The sequence below is a fragment of the Haplochromis burtoni genome, unplaced genomic scaffold, assembly GCF_018398535.1.
Source record: "Haplochromis burtoni strain Fernald_Lab_line unplaced genomic scaffold, NCSU_Asbu1 Contig_576, whole genome shotgun sequence".
Classification (NCBI taxonomy): Eukaryota; Metazoa; Chordata; class Actinopteri; order Cichliformes; family Cichlidae; genus Haplochromis; species Haplochromis burtoni.
In genome coordinates, this window is record NW_024582937.1 from 301,643 (window position 1) to 316,518 (window position 14,876).

The following is a 14,876-nucleotide window of genomic DNA, read 5'->3' on the forward strand; positions in this document are numbered from 1 at the left end:
TTTGTGTGTGTGTGTGTGTGTGTGTGTGTGTGTGTGTGTGTGTGTATGCGTGCACACATGTGTGCACATTACAAATATTGGATATCTCTTGTAAAGCAAACACAAGCAAGAAAGTAATAACATGCAAGTTTTCATGAATTCTGATGCATTTAATAATTTTCACTCTGCAAAGATTAACATTAGACAGGTTCAGTTATATTACTACATATATACTACATACACTGATCACACACAACATTAAAACCACTTCCGTAATACCGTTTAACCTCTAAATATGACTAGTGGCATGTAAAGGTAAGGCTCCCATAGATTGGACTTTTTCCAGGACATCCTTCAGATGCTCAGTTGAGTTGAGATCTGGAAAATTTGGAGGACAGTTAGAAAACTTTAACCCTAGTCTTGAATGAAATTTACGGTATGAAGGAATCATCAATCAAATTAAAGGGGACATGAAGGGGTGTAGATAGTCTGTAAGAATGTTTAGGCAGTTGATAAATCTTAAAGGATCAACTACATGAGTGCATTGGCCAGAGCATCACTCTTCCAATGTATAATAGCTTCCTGTTATGCACCAGTGTCTTTCCTGCATAACAGAGAAACACACCTCACTGAAAATGTGATGTATAAGATCACGCCACCAAGCATATAGATCCATTGTGTTTTCACCTTTCTCTCATAAGCAGCCGTAAGGCTTTCAGCAGTGGATGCTACAGGTTAGAATTCACTCTTCATGCAACCAGTTCAAACTTATCTTTTGTTGTATTTTTTGTATGTAATGTTCAAAACGTAGCATCTCAGTCATGTGGGATCAACTGACAGGACTGAGATGCTCTGACCAGTAGTGTAGCCATACCATTTTGGCTATTGGCAAAGTTCCTGACACTCTTATGCTTGCCAGTTTTTCCTAAATCTAACAAACACTAAGTGTTCTCTGGAACAGTATACCACATTCAAGGGTTTGCAATATTAGCAGTGATGTTATATTCTACTAACAGTGAACCCCAAAGTTAAAAAGGCTGTTCCTATGAATGGTAAAATTCAGTTAAAAGAAACTGTAGAATCTGGTGGAAGGGGAATGATAAAATAAAGTCAGATCACCTGGGATTTTTTTTTATTATTAAATTCTATACATAACCTAGAAAAAACAAAAACATATACAGTTTTGGTATAGATTGAACAAAATCTTTTGTCTTGTCACCTCAGACACATCCTCAGAGTGGCAGCTGAAAATCCAGATTGTGAGAGTAAAGTTTTTTATATCATCCAGACTTTACATTGTTTCCTTTGTGTCTGTCTTTCTTTCAGAGTTTATGTGAAGCATCATTTCCCGCAGTTGCTGCCTGTCCCAGGACACCTTGTTTATAAGCGCTATGAGATTTTTCTCTGCGAGTGACACTGTATGATGTTTGGAAAATGGAGACAGAATAAAGACAAAGAAGCAAAATTGTGCAGGATAAAATGCAGAGCTGTAAATGTCATGTACAGACACAGACACCACTCTCACAGTGTTATTTTCATCCCCCTCTTCAAAAGAGTAAACAGTGCGTTATGTGTCCGCTTCTATTTTCTGTCACATGGTGTACAACAATTCACACAGTGGAGATGAGGAAGAAAACACACAACTAACAAAATGACTAATGATTCAAATGAAAAAGGACTTGCATAATTTGTAAATAGATTTTTTAATGTTTTTCTCTTTCTTTTGCTTTGCTATGCAAGCCAAACCCAATGTTGTCTTTTTTTGTGATTTATTACCGTGAGTCCTTTTTTTCATTAATGCTCAAACTGTTAGCTTGTTTTGATGAAGCTACTGTATCATTGTATTTTTGCACAGAGCATTTTGGTGAAAATAAGCACAAACCCATTGTCAGCTAAGCTGAGGAGGAGAATCATAATGGCAAAGAGGGGAATCGAGAACATAAACAAAAAGACATGTATACTTGGCTGTGCTGTATTTTTTGTTTTTTTGAGAAATATTCATCTATTGAGAATTATGAGGCAAAAAACACAGGCGAAAACTAATATGCCAAAATAACTAACTGTGTTTCATACTTCTTTTGCTGGGAAACCTATTATGCATTATACTAAAAATGTTTCTCAACAAATGGTTAATAGAAGATTTTGTATGGTAACCAAGTAACACATCAGCTGTGATATCCAAAGCAAACACAAATGGAAATATACTTCTCTGCCATTCCCAGCATTAATCTCTGAATACATATTTATATATATATATCTGTTCCTTTTACAGTTACATCCAGTGACACGATGATAGTGCAATATTTAAAAATACAATATGACAGTTTGTGAAATGAGAAGATGACAGGAATTTGGAGCAGGTCACCTATAATGCATTGGATAGATTAATTAAAAATGTCCAATGTCACTTGTAGAGAAATAGGATGTTTTAATGACATGTGTTTACAATGTTAAACATCAAAGAAATGATACTGTTCAAATTTGTTGTTATGAACGACAGAGCAGAATGGTTATGGATTTCCACTATCATCAACATGTATAGACTTGAATGACTGCCAAATTGAAAGATGTTTTGTAAAGTTTTAAAAAAAAATACAGCCAATTATCATTTTCTGCCAGTGAGATTGGGAATGTGATGTCTTTACATTTGTTTGGATGGTTATGTTCTGACCGTTGTTCTGGTAATGGCTCTCCCTATGAAGAATCTTTACATGCCAGATTGGTTTGCCCTCAGGAATACACAGCCACATACAGTAGGGCCATTTTTTTTTTCCAATCCTATGATGCAAAATAAAATGTGTATGTGAAAATTAACGAATTCTCTTCTCACAATTGCCTGAGTTTGAAATATGATTTGTTTTTAACAAGAAATGCCCATTTTGGATTTTTCTGAAACAATTAACCAATTTTTACATTACAAATGGTTTTAAAATATACTCCACAGTTACAGTTTAAACTAAAGAAATGTCACTTTCTCTCTCTTCCTTATGATCATGCATAAATATATAATATTATAGGTATATGTATATATTATATTATATATATATATATATATATATATTTATTTAGGGGTGCAACGATACTCGTATCATATTGAACCGTTCGATACAGTGCTTTCGGTTCGGTAGCATATGTATCGAACAATACAACATTTTAATTATTTTATCAACTTTCCTTCCGGAGAGGGGCTCAGAGTAGAGCAGCTGCTGCTCCACATTGAAAGGAGCCAGCTGAGGTGGTTCGGGCATCTGACAAGGATGCCCCCTGGGCGCCTCCTGGGTGAGGTGTTCCAGGCATGTCCCACCGGGAGGAGGCCCCGGGGCAGACCCAGGACACGCTGGAGAGATTATATCTCTCGGCTGGCCTGGGAACGCCTTGGTATTCCCCCGGATAAGCTGGAGGAGGTGGCTGGGGAGAGGGAGGTCTGGGCCTCTTTGCTTAGGCTGCTGCCCCCGCGACCCGGCCTCGGATAAAGCGGATGAAGATGGATGGATGGATGGAACTTTTCTTCTGACGATGCTGTCTGTGTTGAGCGCTCAGTGAGATCTGCGTTCGACTACTCCGCCTAGGCTGCACTGTCGAGCGCAGATCCACTGAGCGCAGCACAAGCTAGCAAGACAGAAGCTAAGCTCGTTGCAACATGGCAAATTGAACCTCCCCCACCCTCATTCAGATCTGGCCTTTGGAACTATTTTGGTCTTCATGTGAAGTATGACCCTGAAGGTAAGCGCGTCATGGACAAAAGTAAAACAGTATGTCGGATGTGCCACGCAATGCTCAATTACATGGGTGGGAACTAGTGCGTTAGCGCAGTTAGCTCGTTAACGTGTTGACGCCGTCCAGCCCCACGCACGGGCGATCCGCGGTAGCTCGTTAACGGAGATTTGCCGTGTTGTGGCGTTAACGTCATTTCAGATTAACGCTGACAGCACTAGTGGGAACACAAGAATATGACTGCACATTTACGCCGACATCATCCTAGTGCAAAGACAAGTGGAAGCAGACAAAAACAACAAGCACGCATGCTACAAACTTTACCCGAGTCATTTAGACAGCCGTTAGCACATGATTCTCCTTATGGGGACCTGATATGTTTAATATGCTGCTGAGAATATAGCCCAGAAGAAGCGTATAGTATAGCTTTTATTTTGGAAAGAGCCATTTCTCTGTAATAAACTCTCTTTTCCAAAGATGAGTGATTTCTCGATCAGATAGATTTATTTTTTTATTACTTTGTTGTTTCAGCAACATTAAATTTAAAAACTGTACTTTTGAGTTAAAATATATATTTATAATTTTAATAAATGACAAATTAAAAAAGCATGAACATTTTTTTGTATCGAAAAAATATCGAACCGTGACACCAAAGTATCGAACCGAACCGTGAATTTTGTGTATCGTTGCACCCCTAATATATATATTATATATATATTTCAATTAACATAAAATATATATATATATAAAAGCTATGGTAAATTGTTTAAATTATCCAGGGAATCTTAAAACAAACTTTAGAAACCAGGCCAATTGTTCTTCAGCAATAATTCAAAAATAAGCTGCACACCAGTGCATAAATGTAAAAAAAAAGATGTATTATAGACAGTGTAACATCAATGTATCTACTTTTATAGGCATACCTGTATATGTAAAAATAGTGTACCCAAAAAACAACAAAAAAATACCTCTTTGCCTTCTTGTTAACTTTATCTGACGCTGGATTTTTTTTTTTCAGAGTTTCAGGCTCAACTTCCATCATCATTATCTCGGGACCCCATGACAGGTCCATGTTACACAGAGATAGCTTTTTTTGTTGTTGCTGGAGTCGATCGGCATTGTGGAGAGTTGCTTCAGGCAATGGTGCAATAGGTGCTATGCACAGGGTGGGCTAGCCTGTCAGCATTAGTAACTCGGAAATGGATGGACAGGGATTAGGACAGGCTGCAGATACTGTGCAGACAAGGAGTACAATGTTCAATTGACCATTTAAACGCTATATCCAACTGCTTAGGTTTCCAGAAGCGCCACAAGGACAGATAAATTAGCATCATGTTGACAATTTTGTCACACTTTCACTCAATTTAGCTACCTATCATCCCATCACAAGGACAACCCAGCACACAGACACAATCCCATCACCAAATGTGACTCCTCCTAATTTACCCAATTTGTACTACATGTGACTTTAATACAGGAGCAGACTCACAACCTAGCCCACAGAGCCCAATTACAAGGTCCCTGCATTTCAATACCTACACCTCAGTCTGATAAAAGCTATACATTAATATATCGGTCTAGCGGTGATGTTGCTGACTTTGTGGGTCATTATGGCTCTTGGTTCAATAAAAATTCAGTTTACTGTAACAAATTTATTGCTGAGATACATTTTCAGCCCTCAGGGGACCGATTTGGCCTGAAACTGCTGCACTTCTTCAGATATTGCTGCGAACAAATGAAAACTACTCATAATGAAGTCCCTGTTTTACTGTGGTACAAGTAGTAATAATGACAACAAAACAGCTAAAACAATTTGATTACAAAAAATGAAATAATCCACTCTGCATATTATTTGAACTCTAGTGTAGTAATAACACTATTATGAGAAAACAACACTGAACTGATTATAGAAGCTATATTTCATTTCTTAATGGAAAATCCATTTGGAAGTAATCTACTGGGTAAAAAGTTAAGTGTTCAGAGGAATCGTTGGTGGTTTGCAGGCTTGGCAACACTGTTGAATAAGTTTTATCTTTTAAGAATGTGTAGAGTATATGTTTTATAACATTTTGTATTTATAATAAATCGTAGGGCTTGAGATGTTATAGCTCTTCCAGCTTTTGGAGGGGATCTGTGCTACCACAAACTATGAAGCGCCTTGAGGCGACTTTTGTTGTGATTTGGCGCTATACAAATAAAATTGAATTGAATTGAACTAGCCAGGTTGCAGGTTGTTAGTAATTTCAGCTTGGTTTGTCACTTTAAACAGCAAAAGAGAAATATTAACAGTCTGCTATTTACACTGACAAAGTCAGCCTCACACAGTTCCTGTTAGTAGACATTTTTATTTAAGATAATGTCAACATGTAAAGCGATATTAACACATTTCAGTACAGGATATTCATATCTGTGGCGCTTTCACCCCAGAGCAGAGACAATTTTAGACACATGAAATGTCAGAAAAATCCATTTTCAGAGGAAATGTGGATAGAGTGATTAAAGAGCTTGTAAAGAGCCACTGTATAAATTGAAATGCAAAGAACATTATAAAGTCCAATATAAGCTGGTATCAGAGTGAGCTGCATTCATTATAATGCATTTTTGGTTTAGAAATAGTGTACATGACAGCTCAACCTTACACTAATTACACAGTAGCTGTTCAGATAGCACATGAACAGCTGTGCAATTTTTGTTTATTTTCACTTTCAAAGGAGAAAAAACAGAACTATTCGCTCACTTTTTTTTTTTAGATCGCAGTTCACCATGAGCGGTGTCATTTCATGAAATTTTCCCAACATGTGGCGGACAACCTTTTCAGTCTGAGTATGTGTAACCTTGCCTCGAAAGGCTGAATTGTGACTCATGACATTTGGCTAATTGCAACATTCAAACAGTGTGGTGGTTTACATGCACCCCACCTGAGACCACAAGTCCTGCTCTGTGGCTCCGCTACCCTGAGGGTAAGCTAAAGGCCAATGGCCTTCAGCTCCCTCAGTGGCCAATTTATTTTCATCTTGTTCACCCTAATGGTTCATCCTTCATGTTACCACTTCACATTGTGCCACCGACATGAAGCAGTGAAGCCTCTCCTGGCAGTCTGTGATACAAGGTATCTAAGTAAATCCAAATGGATGCCAATATTGATATGTATCTTTGTCCATGCCTACTTGATCTGACTCGCGGTGTACAAGTGGCAGCCAAGATAAGTTCTGCTGTTTATTCTTGGCAACAAAATCCATCTCTAGTTACTGGAGGACCCCAAGAGAGTAAAATCTGTATTTTAGCTTCTCTTGTTAGCTTGTCTCTGTACTATTGCCAAAATAGCTTTTTTAAGAGCCTTGGCTTTATTGTGTTCTGCTGTTCTCATGGGAGTTCCTTTGAGCCAGGGCAAGCCTGACATAAGAAGGCTGTTTTACTTTCACATGTATGTGCTAAAGGGTGTTTAGCTATGTTCACCTTGAAGTTTAAGATATGCATACACTGGCGATTTACAACCTGGAAGGCAAACATGATGATAAAGAGCATACATAAATGTAATGGAAAGTATGTACTCATATGGTGCATGTAGATTTTTTTTCCCCATATTAATGTATTTTGGGTTAGTGCAATTAAACTTTTTTAGAACAAAATAGAAACATACAGATGTTTTTTTTTTTCAAACAACATAATGTACCAATCATTACCATGAATTAAGACCCCCCCTCAAAAAGATTAATGGCTAATAATGATGTTGGTTGAAATTATTTGTTTGTATCAAACTGATAAATTGCCACTATATTATCCATTTGCTCTTAAAATATAAATGTTAGCAAACGACTTTCTACAAACTCTGCAAGAAACTTTCACTTTGTCAGAAAATATCACTTTATAATCTTCTTAACTAATTGCCAGTTTTAAAAATTTTGCCCTGATGCTAACTGTGATGTCACAATGAAGCTCTGGTATCACCGTGTTTGCTTAGAGTGCAGCTTTTCGACATCTTACCCCTGGCTTCTCATCTGCCACAGTAAGTTATGTCTTGGCACGGAGCGACGCGTCTTCCCCTTGCGCACAGTGAAATTTTATAGTGACAGACAGTGATATAGCTCCATAAACAAATCTGAATTATCCACTGCTGCAGTGAGCTCCGCCTCACCAGCAGATTCATTATCTCTGTCGCCTCCTAATTCCTTACCAACTGCCTGCTTTAAGAGAAAGTAATCTTCCTCAAACACAACTGTAATAAATTTAAAATCATAAATTTGCAGTCTGTTACTCGCCTCTCTCCCCACTCATAACTTCTCATTTAACACCTGTGTTCTACAGCCCTTAGTCCTCAACCTTGGCACCCTCCTTGTCACCAAGAATGTCAGCGGCAATGGAAAACACTGCTTCTCAGAGCTGAGAAAAGCTGCCTATCTCTGACACCACCTGTTTATTTCACCGCCGCGAAGCTAATCGATGTATTCATCACCTCAGGGCTTCTTTCCCACAACAGTGTTTTCTGCACATCCTCAATAAACTCCATTATACTGAAAATCCTGTTGCCTGAATGACCACACGTATGTGTTTGAGAGGCCAACCACCAATGAAAACACAACAAATTAAAATTCAACCTTTGAAGTTGATAAGAGGAGAAAACTGATCATCTAACTGAGATACAGTTGCGGTTCAACTGTTAGTTCAGAAGCGACATTTTTATTTGCAGCACAGCACTCAGCCATACTGCCTCTATAGATCTGTCCTCTTATAAAGAGTTGTTCAGAGTTGACAGCCATCAGTTTCATTTTTTTTCTGTCAGCCTCTGTGCAATTTTGCCACATTTGCCCTAGCTGTCATGGCTGCCTCTTTGTCAACAGATTGCAGAGAATCTGCTGGATAAACAGAGCAAAATTGAAAATGAAACTTGGCAGCTCACACACATACATGCACAGGCACACACGCATGCACATCCAGTATCTTAGAAACCAAGGCAAACACTTGAATAACCCACTGTAGACAGTTGTCCTTGGGGGGAAAAAATGAAAGCAGTCATTCATGGTGCTAAGAAATAATTTTTAGAGAAGGAAGCAGAATTACTCAGAGAACTTAATCTTGTCCTGAATTCAATGTAGTTACAATCAAAGTACTGAAATTATTAATGGAAAGGTTCTTTATTGCATGAATGACTTGATAAAATTATGTAAGTGTGTTCATTTAAATAGGGCCTGTTTGTTTAGAAATGGTTATATAATCATCGCCTTAGAGGTGAAGCTGTGCTTTCTCATAAATATATTACTAACACAGACATTTTAAAAAGTGGATGTAACTGCAGTGATGTCACCCATGTGTTTCTGAAGCCTCTAGATGAGCAAAACCACGCTGGTTGTAAAACCAAAAATGTGATAAGGAAGGGCTAATGATTTGTGACCGACAACCAATTAGCCAATAAGAGGGCTGTTTCATACCAAAGATAATCACTTACAAAACAGATAAAACAATTGAGTGGTACCATAAATTCACCAGGAAAGTGTTTACAAAGATAATGTATGAAATACATTTTCCCATAAACCTGTCTTTTTGCAACTACACACAATTGCTATCAGGTGTCTTTTGGATAGAATGCAGGTTAAGGTACTCCACTGGCTTTTTTGACTGTGTTTAATACTATCTATGACTAAGTTTAGTTCATATTTTTTTTAAACGCTATAGGAGAATTGGGATGGACATTACCTTCTGACTAGTTTTACCTGTCATATCGCTCAAGCTTTTCAAGAAATCCAACTGTAAATGAAGCCAACCTTTATGTACATATTGGACACATAATATCATCTCATGGTTTTATTGAAGGAAGGTTTTATTTACACATGAAGTGGTTCATTAAACCTTGAAAAGTAAAAGCACAATATTTGGACTGTTTTCAAACATGTTTTTCTCTTCTCAGAAAACGGAATATGTTCTGTTATTCTTCCATGCATTTAGTTGCCCCCTTCTTATCGTGTCCTGTGCAAAATCAATGTCTATAACTTTGTTTATGGCATATTGCAATGCATAAAGGTTTCCAAGAATGCTACTCAACTGAATGGCTATTTGTGCCACTTAACTAAAAGAAGTCTAATGGGGTCAGTAGAGTTCAGCTTGTATTAAGGAGCAGATGGTAATGCAAACTGAGGTACATTTTGTAGAGGAACATTTTGAGCTAATATGTATTACTAACTCCACAATGTTTCAGTATGGATTTCTTGCAAATTTTGAGTCTTTTTCTGTTGTAATGTAGCAAATGAATGTGTAGAGTGCTGTAAATTGTAGCCACAAGTAAATGGTTCATGTTATCATGACAGAGATTATGTAATTTGAGTCAAGGGTGTTGTCCAACAAGTCCTCTAACTGAATGATAGATAACTTTTCAGGGCACTTGTAAAATAAAACTTGGATGATGGTGACTGTAGATTGAAACCCACCAAGGTCTTTACATTGCGTTTTTTGCACAAAATGTTTCAGCTGTGTTGTGTTAAAGCAAGAGCAGGATGAAGCAGGGACTTCAGTGCAATGTGCAGCGCTATTTACAAGGTCAAGAGAACATCCATTCATCCCCCTACCCTTGGCATTCTGTGTACATTCTGAACACCAAATTGCAAGAGTTGGTAAACAGCCAAACAGAGAGATTAATTGTTTCTAGGTTGAGTGGAGCAATGGACTGCAAGAGATGAAGGTTTAATTAATGAAAAAGGCTTTAATTATTAAGATTATGTTGGCTCCTAGTCTCCTCTTGGCAATCGGTTGACCGTGTGTCAAAAATCAAGAAATTAATGAACTTCGAATATATTGAATGAAAATCCGAATATATTAAATGGAAGTCTGAATATATGGAATGAAAACTGACGTTAGAGAGGCTCTGGCACCATCTTGTGTTTTAGATGTTAGATAAATATTTTAGCATCTGATGTCACTACAAGAAGTAGCACTATGAATAAGTCAGCATAGATTCAGCATTCCTAAGTAATGAAGACATAATTCTATGGAAAATGTCTATACTACTAGTATACAGATCATGTAATTTAGGTACTGCTTCATCATACAAGACTGAATGTACTGAACCTTTGTCTGACTTTTAGCATTGAGATAGATAGATAGATAGATAGATAGATAGATAGATAGATAGATAGATAGATAGATAGATAGATAGATAGATAGATAGATAGTCCAATTTCCTTCTATATATTTGAAGAACTGAAATCCCTCTAAAACATTTGTTAAACAGTTGACTAATGTTCGATTTTCAATGTAGGGTGAGAAAAATGATCATTCTTAGCTTGCAAGTTCTGGTGAAGTGAGTGGTGTTGAAGACGCTTGCACAATTTTTGGTACTTACATGGATAATCAAACTCTAAGGTGAGGTGTCATATTGAAATATCTGGGCAGAAGTTCAATAGCTTAGTCTAAAACAAAATGACATAAATAAATTTCTTACACAGTTTAAAGGTTGCTTTGAGTATTGCTGTGGCTCAGTCATGAAACTCCTGAATGTCATTTCAGCAAAGCAAAAGGGCAGCTACAGAATCTCAGGTGATCATTGCAAAGGGCTTAAAGCAGTATGTACTCTGGAGGATAATCATGTGCTTGTCCAGCACACATGAAAAGGTCATTATTCTGCTATGTTTATAAATTTCTCATCATCACCAGTGTTGGGAAGGTTACTTTTAAAATGTATTCCACTACAGATTACAGAATACATGCCCCAAAATGTATTTTGTAACGTAGCCGTTATGTTACTCAATGAGAGTGACGTATTCTGAATACTTTGGATTACTTAATATATTATCATGCTGTTTACAACTACATGAATGTACTATTGCTGTGTGATTTATTACTTTTACTGAACGTTATTTGCCATACCAATACCAACTAGATTTGAAATCTTAATATAAAATGAGTAACAGTAGGTTGACATTAGGTAAGGCTGCACTTTTTGCAGTGATCTTGTATAGAAAACTATTCCGTACCTGTAAAACAGGTTCGGGGCTCCGAACCGTAAAAGCGTAAAGGGACCTCTGGCTAATACATTGGGTTCCATGTTGGGCTCGTAGCTGAAAACTAGCTTTACTTTGTTGTCTGGGTCAACTTTGCGAGAGACAGAGAGAGGTGTTGAAAGGCTGCTCCAACGGAACTTATTGTTCCGGAGGAAAACACGAACACAGTGTACAGTCGAGTCTTAATAGCTTACTTACAACTGGGCTCGTCAGTCACTCTTTTTGGCTGCAGTGGTTATGATTATATTTACATGCTTCCATTTCCCGTTTCTGGTTGGTGCCAACTTGTACTTTTCTACTCTTTTTCTCCCTCCCTGGCTCACAGACACATAATGGGTATGGCAGGCCATTCTCCCTGCAGCACAGACTACACTGCCCATGAGGCTACATTCTTTAGGGCTATGCCTGTAACACTCTGCCTATTGCCTTCATATTAAATAATTTTTGTGAATAATTTTAAAAAATATTTCTTCACGTCATTCTGCAGGCCGCAAGTAGAGGTGACATGGGCCGCGAAATTGAGACACAGACACCAGAGCCTCTTAATGCGTGTTTTGTTTGGGTTTCCACCGGCGTGGAAACTAAAAATAGAGAGGGCATAGCCTAGCATTTGAAACAGGGAAATACAGCCCTGTAATCCGTTCATTTCATCAAAGTAACTGTATTCTAAATACCACCTTTTAAAACGGTAACAGAATACAGTTACTCATATTTTGTAACGGCGGTACATGTATTCCGTTACTCCCCAACACTGATCATCACTATAGTGGAATTAATCACAGTAATTATTTGTGGGTGACATACCACTTACTGTGTCAGTCCAGGGAGAGTTGACATATGAAATAGCAATTTTTAAAAATTATTTCACATGGTTTTACTCCTCTGTTGCTTAAGGTTTATATGATGTTAATTAAAATGCATATCCCATCACACAATCTCATTTTCTCTTCTTGTGTTTCCTAATCTACCTCACCTTACAAACACAAACCAGGATGGATTTACTGTATCTGTACTGCAAAGTGCACAACATAAACTGAATAAACTGAGTAATATCTGTAAATCAAAAACCAAAAAACTAATTAACAACCTACCTACCAAATACAAAAATATGACCTAAAGTACATTTGACGACATGTTCATAATAGCTAATGTCGCAGATATCATGAACTAATTGTGATTAGGCATTTTCTTTAGAAAGTGGAGTTTCTTTTCAGTTTCTTTAGCTGTGTCTGACAAAGTGAAGCAGGCTAATAGGTTTCAAAAAGTAGCACATCATGCCACAATCTAAAGAAACTCAACAAACAGGTAAGGAACAATGCTTTTTATATCTATCAGCTTAGAAAGAGTTAAAAAATTTATTTCTAAGGCTTTGGAAGAAAATCACAGTGATGGCAAAAACACGGAACTTTTCAGGAATGACTAGATTACCAAAATGACTTCAAGAGGCCATCACCTACTCATCCAGGAGGCCAGAAAGAACCCACAACAACTTCTAAAGAACCCCAGGTCTCACTTGCTTCAGTTAAGGTAAGAATTTTTGACTCCACAATAAAAAAGAGACTGGAAAAATGACCAAACAAACAAATAAAGATTTTTATATGCTGTATTCAAAGGTTGGACTCATATGTAATTGCGATCCTTCGTGAGCATAAAATGAGCATAAACTTTCATACTTGAAAAACCTCCAATGTGGCTGACTTCTCTTTCTTCAAATTTTGCAAAGCAGAGTGGACTAAAGTTCCTCCCCTGCAATGTGACTTTCAATTAGTAGGTTTAAGCAACTACTTTTTCTCTCATGGCCAGGTAAGTTTGGATACCTTCTTTTTTTTTCATTAAGAAATTAAGTCATTTTAAAAACTGCATTTTTTATTTACTTGTGTTATCTCTGTCTAATTTTAACATTTGTTTGATGATCTGAAATGTATAAGTGTGAAATATATGCAAAAAACTAAATCGGGATTCAGGCAAATACTTTTTCAGAGGACTGTATGTCATATAACTTGAACTTCTTGAGCACTGGGGAAACATTCAGATATTTTCAGACAAAAGCTGAAAAAAGGACAAGTTCACATCATTGTTTTATTTCCATCCTCTCCTCTTGTCTTCTCTTGTATTTTTGTTTGTTCTACATGTTTTTTTTTCTAATTTCCCGTTTTATGTTGACATAGTATTCTGTTGTGTGTAGTTTGAGCTTTGCTTTGTTCATTTCCCTCCATTGTCCTTGCCTGTCATGAAATCTTTTTACCAACGGTCAGCTCATTCCGTTGTCTCAGTGTGTAATTAGCTCCCTCTCAGTGTCTGTATAGTCCTGTGTTTCCTTTTATAAGGTCCTGTTCCCTGGTTGTTTCCACTGGGTAATGTCATCATTCTTTTCCACCTTGTAGATTGTCTAATGGTTGGACTTTTGATTTCATTAATAAAGGCTACTGTCTGTATGCATGTTGCATCCTACCCTTGTCTTCAGCATTGGGGTTGTCATCTCACATTAAGAAACATACATTTCAAGGACAAAGTTTGTTAACTTTTGAAAAAAGATGCAAAAAATGTGGGTAAATGTCATGGTGTGTACAGTGGCCAGATTTAGCCATATATATTCTTCATGAGGTGATAACGATTGTCTCCTTAAAACTGGAAAGTGGAATAAATATTGTCAGTATTGTGTTAGTAAATGAACTACTACCTTATTTCTTGTCGCTTAATGAACAGCAATATTTATTTGAAGAGAGTAGTTAAAGTGACATATTTGTTCCATATTTAACTTACAGAATAGAGCTGGACAATATGACTAAACTCTAGAACATATAAACAGTAAAATGATTGTTTTGGTTTTTTTAAAAAAGGTTTTTTTTTTATATAAATGTTATTTTTTTACTTGACCTTACTTAAATGGACTTTCAACATTTGTTTGGCTACATATGACCCGCTTAACATTTTAGGTAACTGGCTGCCTAGTTCCCAAAAAGTTCAGCTCTGTTCATCTGGACAAACCTTTTTTCAGTGGGAGAAATGTTTTGTCACTCATTCAAGCGACTTCTTCAGTCTAGTTCTGGACTGATAACAGTTTGGTTGGCTTGTAGTTGGATATCACTGACTGTTGTAGTCACTGTGGTTTCAAGCAGCCCAGGTATTTCAAATTACAATATATGAATTAACATCAGTAAGCAAGTCACATATTGTATTTTGGCAGACTGGCAT

At 37.2% G+C, this 14,876-nt stretch overlaps 1 protein-coding gene across 2 annotated transcripts in view; it reads left to right on the top strand.

The window, feature by feature from the left end:
* The window catches only part of LOC102300386 (roundabout homolog 2), an 82,964-nt gene extending 80,171 nt beyond the window's left edge, over nucleotides 1-2,793 (top strand). For both annotated transcript variants that reach the window (XM_042214499.1, XM_042214500.1), the window contains one exon: nucleotides 1,306-2,793. In XM_042214499.1, the coding sequence (XP_042070433.1) occupies nucleotides 1,306-1,307 (2 nt within the window). In that variant the 3' untranslated portion in view covers nucleotides 1,308-2,793. The remainder of the gene's footprint in view (nucleotides 1-1,305) is intronic.
* The last annotated feature ends 12,083 nt before the right edge of the window (nucleotides 2,794-14,876 follow it).